Source organism: Podarcis liolepis (genome assembly GCF_965112155.1).
Source record: "Podarcis liolepis genome assembly, chromosome: 4".
Taxonomy (NCBI): Eukaryota; Metazoa; Chordata; class Lepidosauria; order Squamata; family Lacertidae; genus Podarcis; species Podarcis liolepis.
Genome location: NC_139558.1, coordinates 32,211,882 through 32,239,531, shown reverse-complemented (window position 1 = coordinate 32,239,531; position 27,650 = coordinate 32,211,882). Strand labels below are relative to the sequence as shown.

Here is a 27,650-nt window from a genome sequence, read left to right as displayed (position 1 = left end):
GACCGAGCTATCCTAGTGAAGCCTTTTTAACTCTCAAAATGCATAATGCATAATGTTGATGTCAAAGTAATTTGACTGATTGATTCAATAGTCTTATACCCAGCCCTTCCTCGGGGCACACTGATGACAATGTGTTCCAAAACTCTGCATGACCCTACACAGCAGTCTCATGTACTGTAGATTTAAAATAGCATGAGGAAGCAAGACCACACACTATGTACTACCTTCTGGTCCAAGTAGGCATGGAACCACTTCAAAGCAGGGCCCCCTACACCAAACTCACACAGTCTCTCCCAGAATGGTACCATGGCCAATAGTATCAAAAGATGCTGAGATTACCTGACACAGGTAATCATAAAGGGAGACCAAGGCAGCTTCTGTGTCAAGCCAAGCTCTGAATCCTGATTGAAATTGATCCAGAAAACCAGTTTCTTCCAAGACTGCTGGATCTGGTTGGCAACCACTCACTCAAAGGCCTTGCCCAGGAAGTGGACATTTACTTTAAGTTGAAAATTAAGATCCTCCAGGGTAGGTTTATTCAGAAGTGGTATTACCACCACCTCTTTCAGGTGTCTTGGGACTAATCCGTGTTAGAAAACACTTAACAAATAGCTACTTCCAGGATGAAAAACTGAGTAACAATTTGGGGCAAGGGTTCCACTGAATATTTCCCCCTTCCCCTGAAAGTTTGAAGATGTTGAGTCAGAAGCACATGGGGTATATTGGACTGAATACGTTTGGATATCCCCAGAGAAGTCTGGTTAAGAAACACGTACATCTACACACATACAGCTTTCATAGTAAGATTTTATGTAAACTAGATAACTAAGCAAATCTCCAACCCATTCACTTTGGAATGGCATCACTGATGTCAAAGGAACTACCCTTCTAACCTTACAGCAGGCATAGGCAAACTCAGCCCTCCAGATGTTTTGAGACTACAATTCCCATCATCCCTGACCACTGGTCCTGTTAGCTAGGGATGATGGGAGTTGTAGTCCCAAAAAACATCTGGAGGGCTGAGTTTGTCTATGCCTGCCCTACAGGTATTGATCTGAGGACTGCAGGCAGCAGTTGACATCTAATAATGATAATAATAATACCAGGTCTTGAGTCTGCCTGGAAGCCACACATGCTTTGATTTTGAGACCCCTGTTTTTTAATCCTTGATGTGTGGCTACTCTGCAGTCAACTCTGCACAGACATCTGTTTTATTATTTCTTTACCTGCTCCAGGACTTTAAAAAGTACCTGGGCTTTCTGGTTCAAATTAAGTCCTGACTGCCACCTTGAGGAAACAGTTCTCTCAGATTAAAATGCTGTCCCTAAACTGCTGGGCTTTGGAACATTCTACATATACAGGATTTGTAGTAAGACTTCTCGAAATTCAGACTCCTGCAGGGACATGAACCACACTTGGTAGCCTTAGGTACAGAAGGCATAATTCTGGGACTATTTGTATTGGCGAAATGCCTTTCCTTGCTATTAAACTTTAGATTGCGAGCTCCATAGAACAGGGTTTCTTGTGGGAGTGGGTGGGAGGAATCGTTTATACTGTAAAATGCCATGTACAGTCATGGTGCTGTATGTATTAATTAACATTATGGGGCTCAACCAATACATATTGTCACTGGTTTGCATCTTTCAGCATTACAATTGCAACTGAAGCAGGAATATCACCTGAAATTTATTTACTACATTTAACAAAATTGTTAGTGTTACTTCCTACAACAGCTACAGAACGTAAGACACCAAGGACGGGGAAATTTCATTAACTATGCATGCTAGGCAGCTAAAATACATCAGAAAAAAGACACAATTTTAAAAATGTATGCATGCTCTTCATAAAAACTACTTACTTCAACAGAATATACACCGAGGCTGTGCAAAATCTATGTTCAAATCAACTATGTACAAAACACATTTTTTTTGGCAGATGGTCATCAAACAGTCTTTCAGATCTGCTTCGTTTCCTCCCAAGCACTGCTGCAGTCTTCTTGCGGGTCAGAGGTATGAATGATAAATTTCTGCCCATCTTTTAGAGTAACAAGTGCTTCCTGTCCAACAGGAAGATTCACTTGAACCGAACATTTAGATGCTTTGTCTTCCAGAACTACCTGGATAAGCTGCACATTAAAAAAGGAAGGAAGGAAGGAAGGAAGGAAGGAAGGAAGGAAGGAAGGAAGGAAGGAAGGAAGATGGAATATCACTATCATTTCTGTGGGAAGACAGGATTGACTCAGGGATTACTATCACTTACCTTTCCCCCGTGCTCACAGTAGGCACAGGCCAGTGTTTTAATGCTCTGCCTTCAAGCACGCCTTTTTTCGCTCTGCCACTTTCCCTAGTGGCACTTCCCATTCATTAATGCTGAATCGGAAAAAAAGCAATTCTGGTTTTCCACAGCTTAGACACTGAGCTTTAAAGCACAGACCTGTGCCTAGAAACGCAGCACAAAATGAAGTCTGGAAGAGGAGCTCATAAACACGATTCTGTTTATTCTCTCTCTTTCTCTGAAAAACTTTGAAATGGAAGTGTCCACAGCAAAAGCAAGGAAGATAACAGCCAAGAACAGTGGGGCAGTATGTCTTAGTTCTCCTAAAACTAGCCTTTTTGCTGCTTATAAAAGCTGGGGAACTTTCAGAGCTTTCACATAGTCAGAAGCCTCCAAAGGACGGTAGCAGACAGTAGGTTTTATTGCCCGAAAGTAGTAATCTGAATACTTGAATCCAGGGGAACCTGTGGCAGATGTTTTTTGGACATCAACTCCCAACATCCCTAGCCAGCATGGCCAATGACCAGGGATGATGGAACACCAGAAGTTCCTCATGGTCTGGTATAAAGCCCACCAGGGTGGCCTACTTCAAAGCTGAAATGAAATTCACCTACTCTTGATCATAGCTGCTGGGAATACCTTTTGATGTTCACAGATATCACAAGCACAGATAGAGCCCTGTGTACATGCCTCAAGCATGCATCCATTTCCAACAATCTGATTTTCCACTTCTCATTCAGAAGCAAATATGAAGAACTGGGTTTTTACCTTGTTGCCTGTGTCAGCATCTACTAGGCAGCTGAGGACCTTCAGAATAATGCTACTTAAGTTAATGTCGCTTTGACTCTGGGTCAGAATGATTCGAGTTGGCGCTGCCTCCCCGCCATCAGGCTGTTCAGCTGCAAAATCGTCCAGAAGACAGACTGGTTGAAGAGCCAAGGTATCCTGCGTCATCGTCAACGGAGCCCCATCTCCTTCCTCCTCCACATGGGTTTGAAGTATGTGAATAACATATTCAAGCAGAAGCAAATTGAACAAATGCCAGGAGCCTAGGTTTTAAAAAAATAAAAACAGATGGGATAAATTGTGGAGCCATCTATTAGACCTTCCTAGTCAGATGAAAAGGCAAAAGGGGTGCATTGGCTAGCATTGAGACAGGAATGGGGAGATGGCACTCAGCTCTAAAAATCAACCAGTGACCTCACACTCAGAGGATAATTGTGTTGTCCTTTACATACAAAAGTACATGGGCACATTTGCATAGTTGCAGAGGACAGAACTACAGAGCCATTTCTCCCACTGCTTTGAACTTCCCCAAGCAGGTCTTGCAAAGGAAGGAGTTACAACTGCATGGTTTGCACAACAACAGGGCTTTTTTCCCTCTTAGCTGCTCCCTTGTGAGGAGCTGTTGGGTGAGTCCCAGAGCTCTGGGTGAAATCAAGATGTAGTTAAGAGAGGAAGTACATCTCAGAAAACCTACCAGTACTTATCAGCACTATTGTAACAGGCGAGGAGTTGCTGACTCTATTTGTATTTCCAGAGGGTAGTAAATGAACTGGCAACAAACCTCCCTTTGTGCTGCAGGTGACTGTTGTATGGATTCGAAGTGCCCCAACACCTACAAACATCTCTGTCTAGATGCACCAAGACTGACTTTAACTGATTTTAAAGTGGTCATCCTGGAGCAAAGAAACTTCAAATGAAAACTGCACAAGTTTGCACCAGTACAAAGTGGTTGGGTTTTTTGTGTTTTGTTTTGCAATAATATTTTATTCTTTTTCCCATAGAGAAAGTAATTTGTTGCTCAACGATTATATTCCATTTCAACAAAACTAGTGACTTCCTGCTCACCCAATATCAACGTTTATAACTCAAATCACGAACAATTGCATTTTAAGGTTTCCGTCTTATCTAATTTCACACTCTCTAACATGTTTCTTAATGTATTCTGCTGTTTTCTTACACTACAAACCCCGCTGTGGTCTTTGCATATGGGAAATAATTTTACATATAGACTAGGAATGGTTTCCAGTCTTCTTTAAAAGATTCTAAATCTGTATCTTTTATCAAGTGTGTCAATCAGCTTACCAGTGCCAGAACGTGTTACCATCAAAGCTGTTTTGTGGTCACTGTAACACAGCTATCACTGTCTGTACTTCCTGCATTTCATTTCCCTCTTGCCTTACTGTTTACAACAAGAATGTGGAATCTGATGCCCTCCAGATGTACATAGTTGAACATCAACTCTCAGCAGCCCAAATCAGCATGGCTAATAGCCAGGTACTGGGCTTGGAGTCCAACAACACCTGGAAGTTTACAAGAGGTGCATCTTCAGCCTTCACAGGAAGTTGCATAATGAAGATGCCAGGCACACCTCTGTGGGGAAGAATTTCCACCACTTAGAGGCTGCCACCCCAAGCTTCTGAGGGTAAGGAACTACCCCCTCTGCTAGTCTTAGCACCCAAAAGGGTCTGTAGGGAAGCAGGTGGTCTTTCAGGCATTTACAGTATGTGCACCATCCGTCATATGCACAGAGCAATGTACAACGCCTGCTGGATTGAATGGCCTGGGTTGCCTGCCTCTCTTTGTTCAGTTACTAGACTTTCCCAACAATGAATCTATTTTACTTTTGGGGAAACGTGGTTAGGCAGGAAGAAGAAGAAGAAGAGTTTGGATTTGATATCCCGCTTTATCACTACCTGAAGGAGTCTCAAAGCGCTAACATTCTCCTTTCCCTTCCTCCCCCACAACAAACACTCTGTGAGGTGAGTGGGGCTGAGAGACTTCAGAAAAGTGTGACTAACCCAAGGTCACCCAGCAGCTGCATGTGGAGGAGCGGAGACGCGAACCCGGTTCCCCAGATTACGAGTCCACTGCTCTTAACCACTACACCACACTGGTTGCCCAGGCCAGCAACAAACAAGTATCACTGCTGCCAACACAATGTCTGAGAAGGATGGGAAGCGCTACTACTGGTAGTAGGACCAGCATTAAAGGCAGAAATTGAGGTTCTAAGTATGGCAGGCTGATTTATGCCATGCCTGACTCTGAGCAATCCATATTGTTCTTAATTGCATGGAATAAAGGGGGTATTTGTTGTGGGATCCGTGCTTATGACGCATGCAAGCTTTTTTTTTTTGAAGCCTCCACGTGACATAGCTGCCATCCAAATGCCAAACCTCCTCATTTAATCTGGATTTACACTTTTTTGGGGAAATCCGATTGGCCCCCCCCCCAAACACACATCAACAATCTGTTTGCAATATCTCCACAGCCCTTTTGCAATATGAAGGCCCCCTCCCCACCTGAAAGCAGACTCCTCTTCCATCGTGGGCCTCAAGCACACAAGTCATAAGCACACACTGAGGCAGGTGACTCATTAGATGAGACTCCCACCCTCATGGTGTAAGGCTCCTTGTTCAAGATCCCAAGTTCTTGATCACCAAATATGTTTTACAGCAGAATACGACCTACAAAAGACCATCGCAGGACATCACTGACCAAAGCTCTCAGTGTGGCAGAGGGTCATTGCCCTGCTGACAGATGTCAAGAGGAAGTTCCACCTCAGCTGGAAATTAGCAGCAAGCTTTCTGAACTCTTCTTGATTCTTGCTTGGCTGCAAAGAGTCACACAAAGACATTTCATTGTAACATGGCCCCAAAGACTGCATAGACAAATGCTTCAAACCTATACCAGCCTCCCTGAGAGTTAAGTCCCACTAAACTCCAGTGAGTTCATTTTTGATATGATTAGGTGTTTGGGAATATAAATGTAGTACTTTTCTTCCACTATGGATAAATTTATTCAGACATGGGACAGCTGTCTAGTGGTTTCTGGCATGCCACCAGGATGTGCTTATAAAGAAATAGGAGCTGCTTTAGTGAATGAGACTTTGGGAACAGGGTTGAACGTATACCTGCATTTATGTTACAGGTAGGTAGCCGTGTTGGTCTGCCGTAGTCAAAACAAAATTTTAAAATTCCTTCCAGTAGAACCTTAGAGGCCAACTAAGTTTGTTATTGGTGTGAGCTTTCGTGTGCATGCACACTTCTTCAGATACTGCATTTATGTGTTTGAGATCACACTGAAAGGTCCCTCTATTTTAGCATCTATTGATTTAGGATCTATTGATCCTCACCCACACTCCAAGCACACAAATATTTCAGTTCAACTACTTTCAACTAGTGTAGAAACTTTTCATATATATACATATGAGAGAGAGAGAGAGAGAGTGAGTGTATGGGTCATTGTACAAAGTATGCAGTGGGGATGGGTTGACCTCCAGATCAAGGGCTATATTTCTGCTAATCAACTTGCCAGGGACCTCATGCCCGCAGGAGGCGGAGCCAAATTGACACTGGGAGGAGGGCAAAGTGGACAAATCCAGAGCTGGTAGTGAGCAGGGTCACCCTATTCTCCCTCCTTCACCTTTCTCTCATATAAATGCACACACCAGCTTCATTTCAGGAGCATCACCATCTCTCTCGTGAAATAAACACAGTATCTCTAAGACCGCCTAATTTTGTACCTGAATCACGAAAGCCTCAAGGTCCGAGGACAAACAATTTAGCAAAACCCTTATATCTGTCGAAGTGTCCAGTGAAGACATCAGATTATTCAAGCCTATAAAACAAGTGAATATGCACTGGCTCGTGGATGGCTCAAGGCTGTTCCTTAGTTTAAATCTCTTTATACTTAACAGAGACAAAACATATTAAAAACAACTATATGAAGACAATATGTTTTCTTATTCGCTTCTAGTTAAATAGGATCTTGTTTTTACGGCTTGTTGATTCCAAACTTCACTGCAGCCTCTACGGAGAGCTAGGGCTTTAGTCAATCAATGTGTGTTTGTTCTTATATGTGAAAAATACTGTGCACAGAGCAGCCGAAATTCAACATTTTTTATGTTCAATTAATTTGAATGAGATTAAGAATCAACTTAGTGTTCCTACTGAATCCAGCTTGGGCTGGACCGTGTCAACTGTTGTTGTCACATGAAAATGTAAGGCAGGGAAACCATGAAAGCTTAGTCAATGAAAATGTTATTCTTTGATGCAAAGGACTGCATCATATGATACTTTGATGTGTAGGACTGCATCTCTGTACTAAGGTTACAGTTATTCAAGACACACATGCCTTGTGTCCGTTGATAAAATTATGACTTCCCCATTCACATGCAAGCAAGAAGCTTTGCCATGAATATTATCTACTTTGATCAATTAGGTCTTCTGATATTAGTGTACAACAAAGGGTGTTAGTTCAAGTAGCAACATATAATTTCAACAGTGATGTGGCATGAAAGTTTTCCTATTTCGTCAGTTCCTTAGTAAGAACGCCAAAGGCAAACACAGCATTAGAGCAAGCTTGTCTGTTTCAAAAAAAATCACTAAATACAGGTAAAATGGACAAGAGCACTTTCTAGGGCATGAGAAAACTTTCCAGAGCAAACTGAAAACTTTCTGATGAAAATTGCTCTAATTTGCACAGGAAGTTCTCCCAAGTTCTCTCCTTTCATCACAGCCATGGCCACTGTAATTAATATGAGGAGAAACCTTATTAGTCATATAAAACTTCAACAAGAGGTCCAAACCAAACCAAATGTTAGAAAAGAATTTGGAAGGACATCCACATTTGAAACTAGGAGCAAACTGTGAAATAATCCTCATGTGATATCCACATAAGGAAAACATTTTGTATCAAGGAAAGAGGGAGAGGTTCTCTATCAAATTCTAGCAGAAAAAGTGAACAAAGTACTCCATCAAATAGGAAAATAGTAAGAGCCTGTGCTGCTACATTTCAGCTCTGTGCCACTTTCAATTTCATCCACATTTCTAAATGCAATTTGCAGCGAGCTTCCAGGAATGTCCGAAAACCCCTGAGTAATAATTGCGTTCATGTCCGATTTCAAAACATTGACCCTCCTGCTGTTGTTCAAGACTATTCTCATGGTCTGTAAATGAAGAGAGAAAAAGTGCACATCATTTAGGTCTTGGGAAAAGCAAAAACAAAACCAATAACCCCACTCACTTTCAAAGGGTTTAATCTTAGTACAGTGGTGCCTCGCAAGACGAAAAGAATTCGTTCTGCGAGTCTTTTCGTCTTGCGATGTTTTTCGTCTTGCGAAGCACGGTCCGTCGCAACTGCGCCTCTTCAAGTGGCTTTAAAAAAAAAGCGCAAGACGTTTTCATCTTGCGAAGCAAGCCCATAGGGAAATTCGTCTAGCGAAGCAACGCAAAAACGGAAAACCCTTTCGTCTAGCGAGTTTTCCATCTTGTGGGGCACCACTGTATACAGCTAACTCTGGATACAACCCAGGCTTATCAGATTGCTGATGATCCCTCTCACCTCCTCATAACACACAATACCATCACCATTATCATGATCAATTACCATATTTTTCGCCCTATAGGACGCACCGTCCCATAAGGCGCACCTTGTTTTTTTGGGGGGGGAAATAAAGGAGGGGGAAAATTATTTCCCCCCCCCGAGCTTCCCCCGACCCCAGCCCCCAGAACAGGCAACTCTCCGCAAGCCATGGGAGCCCGGTGCCGGGCTCCCACGCCTGCGGAGAGCTGCGCGAAGCCTGGGCGCGCTGAGCTCAACGCGCCCAGCCTTCGGCATGCAGGCAACTCTCCGCAAGCCGCGGGAGCCCGGCGCGGGCTCCCACGGCTTGCGGAGATCTGCGCGAAGCCTGGAGAGCGAGAGGGGTCGGTGCGCACCGACCCCTCTCGCTCTCCAGGCTTCAGCGAATGCCTGCATTCGCCCCATAGGACGCACACACATTTCCCCTTCATTTTTGGAGGGGGAAAAGTGCGTCCTATGGGGCGAAAAATACGGTAATAACTGGTAATACAGTCACTATTATTATTAGCATTGAACCAGAATTGGGGCTTGGAGGGGTTCTACGGTGGCAGCGGTGATGATGCTTTGTGTTATGTACTGAGTTGAATAGGATCCAAAATGCAGCAGTCTGATTGGTCCTAGAACAGAATGCAGCTGTCTGATTGGTCTGCAGGAGCCGCCCAATCCAACTCCAGGTGGAAGTTAATCCGCAACCTGATTGGCCTACAGGAGAATCCCAGAATTAGCCAATCACATGGGGCCAATTGTGTAAATAATGGATATAAAGCAGACATTTCAGGGGAACTTGCATTCCTCACTACTATGAGCTGAATAAAGAGCATGAAATCCACACTCGACTCCAAGTATATTTCACTTTTGTACTCAGCAATGAACACAGGGGAAATGATTTTCGTACTGCTCTGCATTACAGCTTACTTTCCCCACCAACCTGCCCAAGTCCTCCACCGATCCCACATTCTGTCCAGAAGGAGGCAGCATCTCACAACTGCACTATGTTCACCAACACAACACAACTGTAAACATAGGCCTGTGACTGATCCATCCTAACAGAACGTTTTTGTCAGCTAATTCATTGCGAATGACTTCGGCTTTCACCTTTGGGATACATACCTTTGCCATGTTAGCAAGGTAAGTCTTCCTCCGAAGTCTTTTTATAAACAAAGTCACCTCTGAGAGGAAAGGAAGAAACAAATGATCACGATTCACCACCACTTAATTCTAAACGACTTGTGTTACAGCCTGCATTACCAAACAGTTTGAACAGCTTGTATCTATGAATATTGACCGTGCTTTTCAAGTTCACATTTTCCAGTATTGACCGTGCTTTTCAAGTTCACAATACTTGAACATACCTTTGATTTTAGAGGCACCCAACAACGGTGGGAGGTCTTCCATAGTTGCGAGCAGCCAGCTTTTAATATTTTTGCTGAATAATCTGACCAGTTTGAGGTACTGTATAGAGACATCTTCCAGAAAATCATGAAGCAGAATCTTCTCCATTTCCTAAAAGTATTGGATAGTTCTTACCCAAAGGCAAATGCAATGAACACAACATGAAAACAGATTATTTCCCAACAGATTGTTCCAAACCACTGAAGCGACTAGGAATTACTTTCCTCTTAAGGATTAAATACAGAGACCCAGTTCAGACAATTACTTAAACCATGGTTTAGATTTACGAGATTAGGAATGACCACAGTGAGCCCCCTCTCCCTTTTAATGTGCAAGAGGAAAATGAAAGCTTCTGCTTTCACTTTAGTAGAAGCCGCAATTCCGCATTACATTACAAACAGTTCTGCATTACAAACTTGGAGAAGCGTGGTTTCTTGCTGTAACAAGGGTTGGACGAGAATCCATTTTGCATTTAAAGCTGAATCTATCAAATCAGTACCTTCTGACACAATATGTAAACCAACACACATCTTTCCTTAGAAATCTGCACTTACCTGAATTTTGCAATGAAGTTCTCCAACCACACAATGTTCACCAAAAATATATATATGTATGTATTATAAATAAAGATGTTAGTGAAAATAACCTACAAAACACATACTGTTCAATAACATACAAAAATTTCTGTGTTAGTCATTAGGAGAAATTCTCACTAAAATGCTGATGAATTTTCATGAGGATATAGAAGGCAACAAGCAGCTGAATAAAGTTTGCACTTACAAATTTGTATGTACAGATGCAAAATTAGAAATGATGACTACAATTTAAATAGAAATGCAAGTAACATATCTCACCATGATGGAGAAGACAGTGATTAGGTAACCTGCGTACCTGTATAGTCTGCTGTCTTGGTGCTAACTGATTATGGGCAACGCTGTGGGTTAAACTACAGAGCCTAGGAATTGCCAATCAGGTCGGTGGTTCGAATCCCTGCAACGGGGTGAGCTCCCATTGCTCGGTCCCTGCTCCTGCCAACCTAGCAGTTTGAAAGCACCTCAAAGTGCAAGTAGTTAAATAGGTACCGCTCCGGCAGGAAGGTAAATGGTGTTTCCATGCGCTGCTCTGGTTCGCTAGAAGCGGCTTAGTCATGCTGGCCACATGACCCGGAAGTTGTACGCCAGCTCCCTCGGCCAATAAAGCGAGATGAGCGCCACAACCCCAGAGTCGGCCATGACTGGACCTAATGGTCAGGGGTCCCTTTACCTTTACCTTACAGAGGCCTTGATGTTAAACCTGAAACTGCCTGCAGGGGCTTTCAAACTCTCCACTGTAAAGTAGGACACATGGCCTCACTAAGCAGCAAAGGGGCTCATAATAAGGTCTCCTCATAAGATCTCCTCAGAAAATCTCAGTGCCAGTGTGGTTTCGTCGTTAGGGTGCTGGACTAGGTCTTGGGAGGCCAGAATTCAAATTTCCTCTCACCCATGAAGCTCACTGGGTGACCTCAGGCCAGCCACTGTCTGTTCTTAGCCTAACCTACCTCACAGGGTTGTTGTGAGGATGAAATGGGAAGGAGAACCATGTACACCACCTTCTGAAAATCACAAATGAGCACCAATCATTGGAATAACGAGAGCAGCCTTTCTAGGGTTTCTTTCTCCCCAAGTGAGGTTGAGATGATAAAGGACTAGGAATGCAGCCATCCCCACAAATTCTGTATGAATATACAAGGTTTCTCTGTCAACCAGGGGACATTCAAGCCATACATGTATTAGCTGCAGAAGCAAGGAAATGCCCATCTGGTTGAAGAACTTCGTTTTTATCTGCACACTTCTGCCCCACTTCTTCCAAAGAAGGTCTGACTCAAAGTTTGGGAACCTCTGGTCTAATATATGAAAAGTGGTACCTGGAAGAGCTGCCTGTCGTAGCATTGAAACAGCTGGCAAACATCTGCCTGGGACATGAACATTATTGCGTCAGGCTTCAGAGACTTCCAGAAAGAACTGAAGAGCTCTTCCACCTAAAGGAGCAGATACTTAATGAATTTTCACTGCAGAATTGAAGTCATTTATTGTCGGGAAAAGAAGCTTAAGGACATTCGCTCAGCCCAGAACCCACCATGTGCTTCTGCCGCCTTCCCAGATGTTGAGAATCCCCTGGAATGCTTCCTTCCTCTAATGCAACGGCCACACAGCTCCTGAACATGCATCTCCACATAATGGTGGTGGGCTGGGGGGTGGGGTGGGTAGAAGAAGACTTGCTCTACTCATGTTTGGCTTAAAAAAAATAAATGTCACAATGCAACTGGCCTAGAAGTCAGAAATAAAATATCGGTAGTGGTCCCCATTGTTTCCAAAAAGGAGGCAAAATAAAAGTCTTGGGAGTCTAAAGCGTATTATATTAGCAATGAAATCTAGAAAAAAAAGAGGTTACAGGACTGTTCATTTTGCCTGCGTGATAATCAAGAAGATTTGGGATAAAGTAGTTGGAGTAATGAGATTTACGGGAAGGAGGAAATTCCATTGATGGCTACAATCTTATATATATGCACGTTTCCTTGGGAGCAAAGGCTTGCCCCCACTCCGCAAAGCAAATAGCATCTTAAGAACATGAGAGCCCTACTGGATCAGACCAAAGACCCACCTATTCCAGCATTCTGCTCCCACAGTAGCCAGAGTTGCCCAAGCCTCTTTCAGAGGAGGTATTTTCTTCAGGACCACAGCACAGAAAGAAAGAGTTGAATTCCTCCTCCCTGCCTCCTGCAATCCTAATAATTATCAGCCTCTCTCACCATCTGATATTTGCATTTTAAAAACTAAAACAAACCTATGTGGCAAGGGCAAAGGCATATTTAATCTCACATCACCTTTGGCCTAAATACAGCCAGAGAAATTATGTGGAACTTCCTATCAAATAAACATGGAATGGGTTGTTCTGAAGGAAGGCTTACGCAGAGACCTAACACAAACATCACACCTACCTGGTCAAGATCCTTGTTTTTTACATTCTGCAACACTTCCTGGCAGTGGGTGCAATACGCATCAGCAAATAAAGAAACCTGGAACAGATACAAAACGAGGCAACATGAAAGCACCATGGTCAAGAATTCATAATTGCATTCAGTCTTCAAAGCACCATGCAACAATCTACAACCAAAACAGGCCCAAACAGGTCAACCCTATCACAAAAAAATCTATTCAGTAACCAGAAGCGGACTATTGCAACTCAGAAGTTTGGGATAATAAAAATAGAAGATCTTACTTGTCAACCTTAAAGGGACAAGTGTGTAGGTTTCCCTTTGGGATAATTTCCACAATATGGGGGCTACCACCAAGAAGTCACTGCTTCTTACAATCTTGCTGTCCTTGGTGGCAGTAGCCACAACAGGGTCTCATCACTTGATTTGATCTCAGCTCTGGAAGGGTTGTTATGCTATCAAACATACCATTTTACAGGAATATTTCTTTTCTAGCTCCTGCTCCCATGAAGAAAATCTCCTGAATTCAGGAAGTGGATATCCAACTGCTTCTTGGTCCTTCTGCAAAACGACAACAGTTTATTAAGTTTACAAGACACACTTACAACTATGTTTATTACTACTGGGTGGCACAACATTGGGAAACAACAGAGTGGGGTCCTTTGGCATGGTGTGTATTTGCAACAGCCACATCGATCTGGGGCAACCTTGACATGAAGGATTTTTTGGGTGGATTGGACTGCCACTGTGCTTTTACAGAGTATTTCCAGAGCCACTCCTATCCAGTAATCCAACTCACATTCCCATTAGCCTGATCAAAGGATTCTCACACTTGGTTTGATACTCTTACACAAAATACATGGGCATCACTGTCAGTTGCGAAGTGCACACCCATGTATGGCTAGCTCCTGCTTGTTCCTTTGCTAAACTGCTCCAGGGCTTGAACAGAAAGCTTTCTTGGGAACATGATGTGGGGCAGTCAATCAGCACTGCGCATAGCCAGCTTCTGTTTCAAACTTGCAAATCTATCCCCCCACCCCACTCCAAATTCCATCATGGAGTGGAAAAGAGACAACTGGACTGAACACAGAAGAGGCAGTTTCAGAGTGAATCTACGGCTCTAAAATTGTTATGCCTGACTTCACCTTTAAAAAGGTATGAGCAGCAAGTCACACTCTTGTATTTGGTTCTATGAGTCTATGTTTCACAAGTGATGCAGCTGTGTACTTAAAGGTAGCAGCAGAATCTCCCCTGAGATCGACTAACACAGCAGAGTACATGGACTGAGGTGCAATAATGATCCTTCCAGGAAGCAAGCAAAGAAATGGGTCACCACACTTAAAGTCTCTCGCATACAGGATTTAATTATGCGCTTACTGATTCAGTGCCATGGCCCCTGCCAACTTCCTACAGCAGAATCATAGTCAGGAAGAAAAATGCTTTTTTAAATAGCGTTCTCGGCAGGTTGCATTTCACTGATCCATCACAGATGGATGTTTTAACAGTCCTTGGCTCGTAGCCACCTCGTATTAAATCTGCTTTGAACAAATACTCACTGTCTCTTTTCTGCAGCCACTGCTCTGATAACTTGCCGCATTCTCAAAACTGCAAACCTCCCCACTGTGGTAGGACAGACAACAACAAAACCTACTTTGAAATAGCTCTCTTTGGTTAACTATTTCTCTACAATGTCTGAATCAGGAGAGGTTGCGAGTGTATGAACCAAGCCTGGGTGTTATGATGGGCTAACAATCTCTCTGAATCCTTGGCAGCAAGTGGTTCCTGGGTTCAGGAATTAGTTTGTTTGCCTGTTTGGGGCAGGGTTGCATTCCTTAAGAAGGAACAGGTACATAATTTGGAGGGCGCTCTTGGAATCATCTTTGCCACTAGAGGCCAAGGAGATCTCAGTGGCAAGGAGTGCCTATTACCATCTTCAGCTGGTATGACAGCTATGTTCTTTCCTTAACATGGGTAGCTTGGCCATTGGCAACCTCACAATTAGATGGCTGGCATGTACTGTCTGTAGGACTGCCTTTGCATCTGGTCCAGAAGCTGCAACTAGGGCAGAATTCGGCAGCTAGGATGCTGAGAGGAGCACTTAGCTATTTCATCCATGCTGAAAGAACTGCACTGGCTGCCTCTTTGCTAGCTAACCAGATTGAAGAGCTTGCTGCTGACATGTTATTTAATTTATTGTCTATTAAATTTATGCTTTGCTGTTCTTCCCCACATGGCAAACACATCCCTGGGGGAACCCAGCCAGATGGGCGGGGTATAAATAATACATTTTTATTATTATCCCCGATAAAACAAGGCAATTAAAAATGAAATAAAGACGTATTTTAAAATACTTTAAAACAATTTAAAGCATCTAAAAAGCACCACAGAAGTGGTGGCACCTACCCTCTGAGCTTCATGCATGGATTTTGCCAGGTCAACTTTGGCCCTGGGTGTCTACTGACCAGGGACAGCCTCTGTTTTCTAGTTCCTATCAAACGGTAAATCCTCTTCCTATTTTTGTCTTTGGGGAAACGCCTTGTTAACATTTTGTTAGCGTGCTAGAGCTGTCCTCCTTCAGGATTCAGCTGTTTATAACTCAAAGCTCTGTGGGATGGTGGTTCCATCTTGTCTGGAGCACATTCATATAAATGGCAATAAGCACAGGGTGATAGCCAACCAAACAGTTCCAGTAACATAAAGACTTTGGACTGAGCAACGGAGCTTTACCTCCCTCTCTTCTCCTCATGTGTCCCCTATGTCTGAGTTGGGGGAACGTCCAGAATTTACTTAGGGGGTACATGGGGCACACAGAGAGAGGAGAGTGAGTGTCACTGTACAACCCAAAGTGTTTGTGCTAGCAGAAGTGTTTAGTTGGATACCATGGCACTAAACACAGCCTACCATTTCACACACCGCAGCTCCCGAAGCAAGTTAGAATTGTAGCACGAGGGTTATGGTTTCGTTGTTCAACGTTAACAAAAAGAAAAGTCGCCCACTTGGCTTTTAAGCTAGCAGAGGAGGGGACTGCTAGAGATCAAACAAATGTTGCTGCAACATGTAGAAATGCACCATGGAAGTGAGTGATCCATGTTATGAAAACAGACACAAACGTGTGTGTATGTATGTATGTATGTATGTATGTATGTATGTATTTGGTGAAACGTTGGGAGCGCACAAGCTTTTTTGGTTTGCTACAATTCGCATCATGCCTGACCATTAAAAAGCCATCCTGTCTGGGGTTGGTGGGAGTTGGGACTCTAAGCACAGCTCAAGGGTCACAGGTTTCTGATCCCTGGCTTACTGTGAACTTCTAAGAACTTGAGGGCGCAGTTCTAAAGGGCGGCAAACGCCAGAGCTGTTAAGATTTATTATGCTTGGCCCCCAAGTAGTTTTCAATGCAGCAAGAATTATTTAAGCAAGAAACGAAAAAGAAAACAAATTTGGCCGTAATCAATCAGTCTTAAAGAAGGCCTGCACAACTGGCGACAAAGGCACTCCGGTACTCCTCTATTACAGCCTGCCAAGTTTTTAACCCACCATCCTCTTTTTGCAGTGCCAGCAAACAGCTGCTTCCATTGGGGTGCCATACATAACCAGCAGGCTGTATTTAGCTTGGTGAACAATAGCATGGCTTTTTTTTGCAGCTGGAGCTCACCAGAATTCAGTTCTGGCACCTCTCAGGTGGGCGCCATTGCCATTATATGAGAACAAGGGAGTTGTTCGTGGTCAGTTCTGGCACCTCTTGTTCTAGAAAAATAGGGCTGGGTAATAGGTTGTACAAGCTGCATAGGAGCCAACACATAGGGGCTGATGTTCCTTCGGACCCCCTCAATAAAATATTTGAGGGGCCACCGCTCCCCCAAGTTGATGGGCATTGACATTTAAATGGTGTGCGTGTGCCGCATCATGTGATCCATTACGCAAGGTGGGGCTTACCTGCCCCCCCCCCAATATTTTATTCAAGTTGGCACACCTGGCAAGCTGGGTTTAAGTTGCTTTGCGGGCAACACTTCTTGAAAAACCAGGTTTTCAAGACTGGGACTTTGCTTTCTTTCCTTCTTTTTAATAAGACCTTGGAGCAGCTCGACTTGAATTCTAGGATAAACTGCCGGGAGTGTAGTAATACGTTTCCTGAGAATTCCCAGCCCCTGCTTCTCTGGGAAGAGAACTCCGCCCAATCGACTGTTGCTACTATAGCAACACGCATGGATGGTGCTCTCTCTCAATAGGCTGGCTGGCTGGCATAGCTGTCAGCTCTCGGGCCGCCATCCTGTTCCTCCTCAAGAGCCAATTAAGCTGTACGCATGGTCTCGTGGCTGCAGCTGCTGCCTAGAAACAAGGAAGCAGGAGAGCTCATCCCTCTGTTCGGTGATGTCAGCACCCTAAACATGAGCACCTGCTTGAAGCTTGCCTTATGTAGCCACAGAACACTAGCAAACATCCATCCCGACGGTGCTCAGAATATCCTAGAGAACTGAACAAAACAAACCATTTTATTTTATTTTTTGCCTCAGAGTGCTTACAGTCTGAGTCGAATGAGAGAACTAAAGAGATGGAAAAAGGATCACAAGCAGGGATGAGGCAGCAGGGCTCACAGAGAGCATGCCCTCTGAGCCCAGTGATCACCCTGCAATGGCCTCTCCCTGCTGCCTTGTGTGAGGAAATTTGTGTGATGTGTTTTGTTTGTTTCCTCCTGAGTCTGAGGAGAAACACCACGCTTCATCTCCGAAGTCACTGTGAGGGCATGTGTCGGTAGTGCCAGTAGTGGACTCCGTGATTCCTTCTGTCACCCACATTCCCTCACATGCATCCCTAAGACCCATTGGCTGCTTCTTCCCTGTCAGCACACACACACAACCTTCCGCCATACCACACGGGGGGCTTTTGGAAACAGGCAAGGCCCACCCTATCATAGGCAAAGTAAGGCAATCGCCTCAGGTGGCAGATGCTGGCAGGTGGCAGCAGCCCTCTTGCTGTTCCTCTCTGTTGGACAGAGCTGTTTACGTTACACGGCATGCCTTGCTCCGCTTATTATGTTGTCAAGAACAGCTTGCAGAATACAGCCACAATAAATCACCAGCCTGGAGGGACCCTTTGTTAGTTGCCCTGTGATGCTTCCCAATGCATATTTGTGTCTTCCCATATAAATCCTTTCCAGATTTCTTTCTCCAAACCAGGGATGCGGCCTGTGGTGAGACAGGAATGGCTTCGGCCTGTGACTGCGCTGTGATCACTGCCACATGGAAAGGGACTCTTGCACTATAGCACAACAAGAGTGGGACAAGAAATAAACTGAGACATTTGTGGCATTAAAAGATTCAGGATTTCACTAGCAAGTATGGGATGTGCATTGGACTGGAGACAAAGCAGTCTGTCAACTGAACCCCGAGATGTTTGCAGGCACAAACACTTCTGAAAGTGGGCTCATTTATAACCACTCCAATAGCACCATGAACATGAATAATCATGAATTCACAATAAAAATGACATATGGAGGGGCCCTAAATTGAGTGGGTGTTATATAGCAATGCCTACCCCAACAAGGAAAATGGACGGAACCAGTAACTAGCTGTGAGTCATGTCAGGTTACACTGCACATCCCCATCATGGTTAAAGTTATTTTTCCACAGGCTACCCAAGACGATATGCTCATTTTTTCCAGCTCATTTTTTATTTTGCTACATTTTAATGGCATTATTTCATTGTGATGGATGTTGTCTGTTTTTGTGGCTGCCCTGGGCTCCTTTAGGAGGAAGGGTAAGATAGAAATTTAATTAATGAATAAATGAAATGAAATTCTTAAGACTGGTATTTTAATACGCTTGCTGACTTTCATAAAACACCTTGCAGGTGCCTGGCTACATACTTAAAACCGCATAGGGCCACAGGAACAAATCTGCCTATGCTAATTTATATGTAGAAACATCACAGTAGTTAAGACAACGAATTTCCCACCCTAATCAGCCCAGGTAAATTTTTCCAATGACTTTGCACTCCACTGCAGTTCACACCAAACTAATTTCTCTTCAATTCGTTTATCCCCATTAATTTCTCAGTACATTATCCTCCAAAGCAATTCAACTCCCCTTAAATTATCCCCCATTCATTACCTCCAAATCATCTGGACAAAGTCATCTTAAATTAGTTTATTTCCCCAATTTAAAACCATACCCAGTATGTCCCAGGTTCAATTTCCTCCAAATTCATTGCTCACCCTCCAGATTTGGGGTCACCTTTTTCATCTATCACTAATTCAAACACAATCATTCCAAGAGCAGAAATTGCTTTTTGCTAGTGGAAACACACATTTGGATTCAACCCCACGAATTTTCACAAGTAACTTGTTTCCTCCCCCCCCCCACTTGTGTAATATGAATGTAGAATATATGATTTAGTCTCCAGGCAGAATCTCCATGCTGCACAACTCAGTTAAGTGGATCATTTTGAAGCAATTTTTTAAACCCTCACTTCATCCATATATACTATTGTAGGCATCTGCATCCTTCTACTGCGGTGTGTAGCTCATTGCAGATGATGTGTGTGTGTGTGATCAATGTGTGACAAATCTGATTTTAAGTTTAATCAGAACTTGGCAGCAGTAGTTTTGACATTTAAGAGTAAAATCTGCCGAACTGAATCTTGCTCAAACAGGTTATAACTGACGACTAGAGCTTGCAAATATATTCTGTTTGCTCAACAATGGGCATCCAAAATTTGAGTTAATTAGCAAAGAGGGTCCCACTCTGATCCCTCAGCTGTTCAAATAGCTGAATCAGTAACTGGAAAGCTATCTGAAGTCCTCTTGCCTGGGACTTCATTAAACGGTCTCAGTTAAACCAGCTGACCTTTGCAAACTTGGTTCTTCTTATTTGTTGACCGTAAAGCTAAATGTCACCCATTAGACCTGGGATTGGACCAAGACATTTTGTGAATAACAAGATCACACTGGGATAGCTCAGTTGGTACAGTATGAGACTCTTAATCCCATACTGCTTTACAGCTTCTGTTGCAACTACAAAGCAAACTGGGACCACCCAATCCTCAAAGTGCCAGGGTTATCATTATCCAACCAAGTGGCATAAATTCACTGGGATACAATTTCAGTTATCCATACCCACATTTTGTTGTGAAACATATTTAAGAACCAAACCTGTTCTCCCTTTTCTCAGCCAAAAGATAGCAATAGTAGGCATAGAAGGGTGAGCTCTTCTTTATCTGTATTCCATCATAATGATACCTGAAGAACAGACAAATTTAAGAGATTAATGAAGAGGCCAGTTGCATGGCGATCTTTCAGCCATGATCTGTAAATATCTGTCAGAGATTCAAAATATATAAATAAATGGGATACTTCCTGCGACACCTTTAACCACCTAATATGCTATGTACAACCTTGTTGATAATCAACTAAGCCAGTGCAACCAAAACTGTGGGTCCTGATGTGGTTCTGTTGGGTTGCACCAGGCATAGGCAAACTCTGGCCCTCCAGATGTTTGGGACTACAATTCCCATCATCCCTGACCACTGGTCCTGTTAGCTAGGGATGATGGGAATTTTAGTCCCAAACATCTGTAGGGTCAGAGTTTGCTTATGCCTGGGTTGCACAATGAATGACATGCTCCCTTGCCCCATTTCCACAGGTCTTAGGTTCTTCCTTCCTTCCTTCATCAGGCAGACAGCACACCCTTCCTACTGGGCGACCCCATTAATAAATAAGCTTCTTCCATTTATGACAAGAGTGGGGAACCTGTGGCATTTCAGATGTTATTGGACTACAACTGTGAACCTCCCTGGCTGCTGGCCAATGCTGGTTGGGGTTGATGAGGGATGAATTCCAACAACATCTGGAGGGCACAGTTTCCCCATTGTTGCTCTATGTCACAGCTTAAATTCTGTTCCAATACGTACTGCCTAGAATATGGGTGACCAACGTATGTATTCTGATGTTTTAGAATACAACTCCCATCAGTTGTAGAGCAGCCCCTATGTTGACCCAGAAGCTGCTGCTTTAAAATGCAGGGATGCCGCTGCTCACTGGGGCAAACAATCACCATTATGTTACATTGCTGCTGAAAGAATTACACTGGGTGCCAACTGCCTACTGGGCTAAGTTCAAAGTGCCGGTAAAGGTAAAGGTACCCCTGACCATTAGGTCCAGTTGCGGTCGACTCTGGGGTTGCAGCGCTCATCTTGCTCTATAGGCCAAGGGTGTTTTTCTGCAGACAGCTTCCGGGTCATGTGGCCAGCATGACTAAGCCGCTTCTGGCGAACCAGAGCAGTGCACGGAAATGCCGTTTACCTTCCCGCCGGAGCAGTACCTATTTATCTACTTGCACTTGACGTGCTTTCGAACTGCTAGGTGGGCAGGAGCTGGGACTGAACAACGGGAGCTCACCCCGTCGTCAGGATTCGAACCGCTGACCTTTTGATCGGCAAGCCCTAGGCTCTGTGGTACTGGTGCACAATTCCCTATGCAATTTGGGACCCAGAAACCTAAAAGACCCAATCACTCCTTATGTAACCCAACTGATCACTGTGCTCTGCAGGAGAACGCCAACTGCAGATACCACCTCATCAGGAGGGCTTGTTCTGCAGGACAAAGGAACTGGGTTTCTAGAGTGGTGTAATCTATTCTTTGGTTTTGTATCAGACAGCCACCCTCCCACCTACTGTATTGTCATTTTGATGCCTTCCTCTTTCAACAAGCCTTTTAAGGGAAACTTTTGTCCCCATCTGTCTCGGATTTGAAATTGTTTTTATATACAGAACTGTGTCAAGTGTTTTATATATGTTTTCACTGTTGATGTTTCCAGTGTTAAATGACTTTGCGATGTCTCATAGGAAGCAATTAACAAGTGGAAATAAATAAACAAAACAGCCCCAGGAAGCATGTCCATTGGTCAGTGATAATGGGAGTTGTAACCAACAGCAACTGGAAGACACTACATAGGCTATATACCTATGTCGTCATTAAAAATGGATATAAAATATAAACATGTGCAGTGTTGACTACTGATGATATATTCTTCAATGTGTTTTGAAGAGGGAGGAAAAATAAAATTAAAGGTGGGTCCCACTTCAAAATGTTTGAGAAGCACTAAGCTACAGGCCAGATTTTTATATGCTGCAATTTGACTTAAAACAAATAGTTTCTCTCTGATAAACATACGAAAACTGCTCTAAAGATCACCATGTTTTCCAATGTGAAGCTCTGCCCCACTATTTCAAGATTTGCCAGATTAGTGATAAATTTAATTCTGTCTATAGATTAATGCCACATGAGGCGTGGGTGGGTTAAAAACCACAAGCATTGACTGATCCTTCTGTTCCATCTTAGAATATTTATGAACATTAGCACCATTCAGCAGTCAACTGCCACCGGCAGAATATTAACAAACTGCAGCTACTATAAGGAAAGTAAAAAATTGAATTTAGTGTGAATGCACACACACACTGCCTGAAGGGGAAGAGAGCAGGTGTGCTGTTTTCAGAAAGGAAAAGATGCCAGGAGGTCAAGGACTGTGAGAACAGCTGGGGAAGTGAGGAACAGAGACAGGGATCTTAGATGCGAAGAAATTGAAGAAAAGAGTACAATAAACTGGGCAGAGAGAGACTCGGGGATTGACGGGGGAAATGATTTAACACCCACAGAACATTTAAGGGAAAAAGATACAGAAGAGGGAGGGAGTTGAAGATTTCTCTGTGAATATATTTCACTGTTTACAGATGTTGCTACCATGGTTTTGCATGAATGTTCACCTTCCTTATTACAGTACCCATGAACTCTTAAATGCACAAATAAGCAGCTGACTATAGACTTTTCTAATAGCCTCTAAATCTTCAATTAATACAAATTAAATGATAATGTACCTTGCACTTCCCCTTGTGCCCAGTCTTCTGGTTCCTAAGTCTGGGAACACTAACCGAACAAGCTTAAAAGAAATGCACAGAAAAAGAACAGTTTTTTTGGGTTAGTCACACTGGTAAAATATTTGTGTGCTTCCTGTATCACCTCAGAACATTTTCAACCCATTTTCTAGTTATCACCAGGTGATGTACTCACCTGGTATTTACTGATCTGAACAGCTAGTAATTTCCCCACATTCTGTCAATCTATCTGGAATATTTTACATGTTTTACAGTGCATTCCTCAGTACACATCATCTACTCAGAAGTAAGCCACATTAAATCCTCCCAGGAATGTGTGTTTAGGACAGCAGCCTCATGCCATTTTTCACTCAACAGTTTATATCCAGAAATACGAAATGTTTACTCAAGTATACATTGTGCATGTCTCACAGCAGTTGTGAGTGGAACACATATTAAAACCACCATACTGAATCTCCCACTGGGTCTAATTTGAACCTAAGGCTGCCATTGTATGCAGATTTAATAGGGAGTTAATTCTCATTGAAATGAGCTGTACTGAGCAATTATGAATAGGAGTGTCCTGCACATGTCTCAACACAATATACAGTACCAAGTGATTACTGAACAGAAGGGAAGATTTGTTTGATAAGTATGTACAAATATAACATCACTGATTCTCTATAATAAATGAATAGTAAAGGTAAAGGTAAAGGGACCCCTGACCATTAGGTCCAGTCATGACTGACTCTGGGGTTGTGGCGCTCATCTTGCTTTATTGGCCGAGGGAGCCGGCGTACAGCTTCCGGGTCATGTGGCCAGCATGAATAAGCCGTGCACGGAAACGCCGTTTACCTTCCTGCTGGAGCGGTACCTGTTTATCTACTTGCACTTTGACATGCTTTCGAACAGCTAGGTTGGCAGGAGCAGGGACTGAGCAACGGGAGCTCACCCCGTCACGGGGATTCGAACCGCCAACCTTCTGATCGGCAAGTCCTAGGCTCTGTGGTTTAACCCACAGCGCCACCCGCATCCCTTAAATGTATAGTAGTTCTACTAAAATCAGCTCCCAGAGGAGAAGAAACTGATACAGTTCCATCCGAAACCAATAACATTTTAAGGTAGCAGCAGCACACTGTGTATACCTTTCCAAATGTAGCTGGATTTACTTGAGTCTGGGCCTCCTGTCTGCAGTTCTCCACATACATTTCGTACAGCAGACAACGTGGCACACTGCATCCTTCACATACAAAGAAATTGTCTGCTATCCTTGGAGGGGGGGAAAGAACCAAGAGGAAACAAATGTTATGCCTATTTATGTTCAGAAGATGTGGGTTGCCATGTTTACTTTGAAGGACAGAAGGTTTGCAGTAGGTAAAATAAAATTATAACTTGGAATTCCTGGGTTTACAAAGCGTTTTGTGAAACAAAATCAAATTCCATAAAATTGTTAATTGTTTGAATACAGTGTCTCCATATCTCAAGGTTGTTGGTTTCACTTTGGTTGCATTCTATTTTAATGCTTTTATATTTTATTATTTCATTTTATTTCAATCTGTTTTAATCATTTAACCTTCATTTTGCCTACAGAACTTCAGTTGTTACGTGGAATTAAAATGTAGTAAATACATATATTTATGCATACTAGATCGCCTGGTCAGCTATTGGGGGGAACAAAATGCTAGATTCGGGGCTAATCCAGAATGGCTCTCTCTTCTTATGCTTCTTACTCACTAATCTGCACACAATTCAGACTAACCATACCTGATACCAAAAACAGAAAAACCCTATTTAATAAATAAACGATTATATATATAGCCCACCTTTTCCCCATCATGGAACTTGTGGCATCTCCCATTCAGACACTGACCAGACCAAAACCTACTTTGCTTTAACAAGCTGGTTTCCTCAGACATCATACTTTTGCTCTCAGCTTATGCCCAATTCAAAGGTATTACACAATGCTATGCATGGGTGTCATTAAAAGCAGGTTGGAAAGATGCCACTTGAAGGCTATCTTCGAATGTATAATAGGAGCCTGCACAACACAAAACACTGTTGCTGTAGGTAGGTTTTATTTTATTTATCTTATATTTTGGAAATGTACATCCACTTGTTCTTTTTCTTTAAATTTTTTTGGAGCCCCCAAAAAAGTGAGGCCCTAAACTGTAGCTTGTTTAGCTTATACGTAAATCAGACACTGGATGAGGAACAAACTTATTCACCAGTTTCCTCCTCCTGCCACGTCATTTATCAGGTCGCTCGCTTTCTGCCCGCCCACCCCAGAGCCAAGCAGCTCGGCTTTCCCTTCAGCTGCTGCTACTCATTGCCCTCGCAGCTCGCGGGGCTAAAAAAGCAGCAGGACTGCTTATAAAGAGACACCTCCACCTCCAGGAAATGAGGTCGTGGTGGTGCTGAGGACACCTACCACTGAGTAATGGGCTGGTATATGTTACTACAGCCGCTGGGGAAATGCTCGGCCATCCCGCTGCGCGCAGGCGTCCCGAGCCGCCCCGTCGAAGGCTCCGCGCGCGCCGCTGGTTCCTCTGCTGTTTATTTTAGAAGCCGGGCTCTAGACCTCGCGCTCGTTCGCGCCCGCCTTTGGAAAGCCGCGCCGCTCGCTGATTGGACGGCAGCAGCGCTTTGCAACCTTCAATCGATCGCTGCGCCGGCTGATTGGCCGCTCGAGCAAACCGCGCTGGTGGGGGGCGGGGAGGGAGGGCGGCCGCCGCTTCTCACGTCTGTTGCCGCAGCATTCACACGAAGCAGCAGCTTCGTTCGCTCCCACCCGCTGTGTGGCTCATAAATAAAGCAGCCGCCGTTTCGGGGCGGCGGTAGTAAATTCCACTGAGCTCAGTGGGACTGATTTCTGAATGGGCTTGTATAAGGTTGGGCTGTGGGCCGTGTCCCTGGAGAAAATATTATTGAGAGTTGGACGGGGTTATTCTATAATGATTCCTGAGTACCTTTTTATCCCCGGAATTGTAGAGCCAACAGGAGTTAAAATCTAATGGAGGCAGGAGTGCCAACTTGAATAAACTTGTTGGTTGATCATAGTTACTCAGAACTAAATCCCACTGGGTATAAATATCAGCCTGATCCCATGGTATACTCAGTGCTTTTTTTCTTAAAAAAAGTTTAGGGGTACTCTCATTTTGACTCAAGAAAACCACCATTTTATAGTTCAAATCGGGAAAAATAAATACAGTAAATGGACAAAAGTTCAAAGATTTACAAAAGGTTTAGGGGTATGTGTACCCCCAGAAAAAAGCACTGGGTATACTAATGCATCTAGCCTGCAATCCAATATTCACACTTACCTGGGAGTGAGCTGGGTTGAATTCCTTGGGGCTTCTAAACGTATATGTATAGGATTGGGTGGTTATGTGCATAGGGCCAGGTTGCATCTCTCCTCAGCACACTTAACTTGAGAGGAAGGTGCATTTTGTTACTTCAGTTATGGAAATACACTATGGGAATTAAGGAATCATACTAGGGACGCTGGTGGCGTTGTAGGTTAAACCACAGAGCCTAGGGCTTGCCGATCAGAAGGTCAGCAGTTCGAATCCCCGCGACGGGGTGAGCTCCCCTTGCTTGGTCCCTGCTCCTGTCAACCTAGCAGTTCGAAAGCACGTCAAAGTGCAAGTAGATAAATAGGTACCGCTCCAGCGGGAAGGTAAACGGCATTTCCGTGCGCTGCTCTGGTTCGCCAGAAGCAGCTTAGTCATGCTGGCCACATGACCCGGAAGCTGTCTGCAGACAAACGGCGGCTCCCTCGGCTTATAGAGCGAGATGAGCGCCGCAACCCCAGAGTCGTCCGCGACTGGACCTAACGGTCAGGGGTACCTTTACCTTTATTAGGCTCTGCAGGGGGCTGGGCTACTGATTTCTGGCAGGATCACCAATTGCCATTGTAATTTGCTTTCCACCTGGGGAGGCGTACAGTTCAATTGCGTTCCGAGTATATGTTGGCGTTTTGTAGGAGAATTTTCTGAGCAGGGATTGAAGAATGCAACATATGGCTATGTGCTGATTGCTGAAGTGCCATGGCAACCCACTGCTGTGCCATACATACATACCGTACATACCTAATAAAAGATAAAATAAAAGTTCTGGATTTTCTCTTACTTTTGCATAAATGTGATCTATATATAATTACAATGTCTACATGGGCATAGCCAAGGGGGGGGGCAGCTCCCCCCAGTCAAGTAAAACAATAGTAATACTTAACTAAGTGACCGCTCGCGTTGGTTCTGCCCCCCCCCCAAGTCCTGCCCCACCAACAAAAATCCTGGCTACGCCCATGAATGTCTAGGTAACAGGACAGGTTTCTTTCCTCTTCCAACTGTATCACTAATGGCAATCCACTTTCCATATTAAGACTAGCTCACATAGGATTTTTTCACCTGGGGGTGTTTCTGAAGTCTCCATGGCAAGGATAATGTGCAGGACCAGACAAGACATTTCAATGCCTGAAGCAGCAAATCGTGTGTCTCCTTTCACCCCGGTTAAGGTGCATGCTACCCAAATTATTTTGTCATCAGAAGCCGAAGACTCCCTCTCCTTAGCAGTTAAAACCACTATGAATAATAATTAAATTTGCTAACTGCTTCTCCTTTCAATATTGTCAAAATGGGCTTGCAAATGGTAGGGCCAGCTCCCGCAATGGAGTACTGTACACACACACATAATGAGAGGGTCTTTTGCTTATTGCAAAACAATGGATTCCTTGGGGGTGGAGGGAGTTTAGGAGCAAGCAATAAATCTGCTTGTA

At 43.8% G+C, this 27,650-nt stretch overlaps 1 protein-coding gene across 2 annotated transcripts in view; it reads right to left on the bottom strand.

The window, feature by feature from the left end:
* RFX8 (regulatory factor X8) overlaps window positions 1-25,549 on the bottom strand; it is a 32,114-nt gene extending 6,565 nt beyond the window's left edge. The window contains exons 1-16 of one of the 2 annotated variants that reach the window (XM_083501476.1): window positions 25,305-25,455; window positions 24,022-24,145; window positions 22,880-22,941; window positions 20,160-20,246; window positions 14,566-14,629; window positions 13,478-13,570; window positions 13,013-13,090; window positions 12,151-12,261; window positions 11,939-12,052; window positions 9,993-10,143; window positions 9,751-9,809; window positions 8,071-8,227; window positions 6,803-6,897; window positions 5,776-5,890; window positions 3,043-3,323; window positions 1,859-2,125 (exon numbers count right to left, since the gene is read on the bottom strand). In XM_083501476.1, the coding sequence (XP_083357602.1) occupies window positions 1,955-2,125; window positions 3,043-3,323; window positions 5,776-5,890; window positions 6,803-6,897; window positions 8,071-8,227; window positions 9,751-9,809; window positions 9,993-10,143; window positions 11,939-12,052; window positions 12,151-12,261; window positions 13,013-13,090; window positions 13,478-13,570; window positions 14,566-14,629; window positions 20,160-20,246; window positions 22,880-22,941; window positions 24,022-24,145; window positions 25,305-25,360 (1,818 nt within the window). In that variant the 5' untranslated portion in view covers window positions 25,361-25,455 and the 3' untranslated portion in view covers window positions 1,859-1,954. Of the gene's footprint in view, window positions 1-1,858; window positions 2,126-3,042; window positions 3,324-5,775; window positions 5,891-6,802; window positions 6,898-8,070; window positions 8,228-9,750; window positions 9,810-9,992; window positions 10,144-11,938; window positions 12,053-12,150; window positions 12,262-13,012; window positions 13,091-13,477; window positions 13,571-14,565; window positions 14,630-20,159; window positions 20,247-22,879; window positions 22,942-24,021; window positions 24,146-25,304 lie in introns of both variants that reach the window. The other variant, XM_083501477.1, reaches the window with a different exon arrangement.
* Between the last annotated feature and the right edge of the window lie 2,101 nt (window positions 25,550-27,650).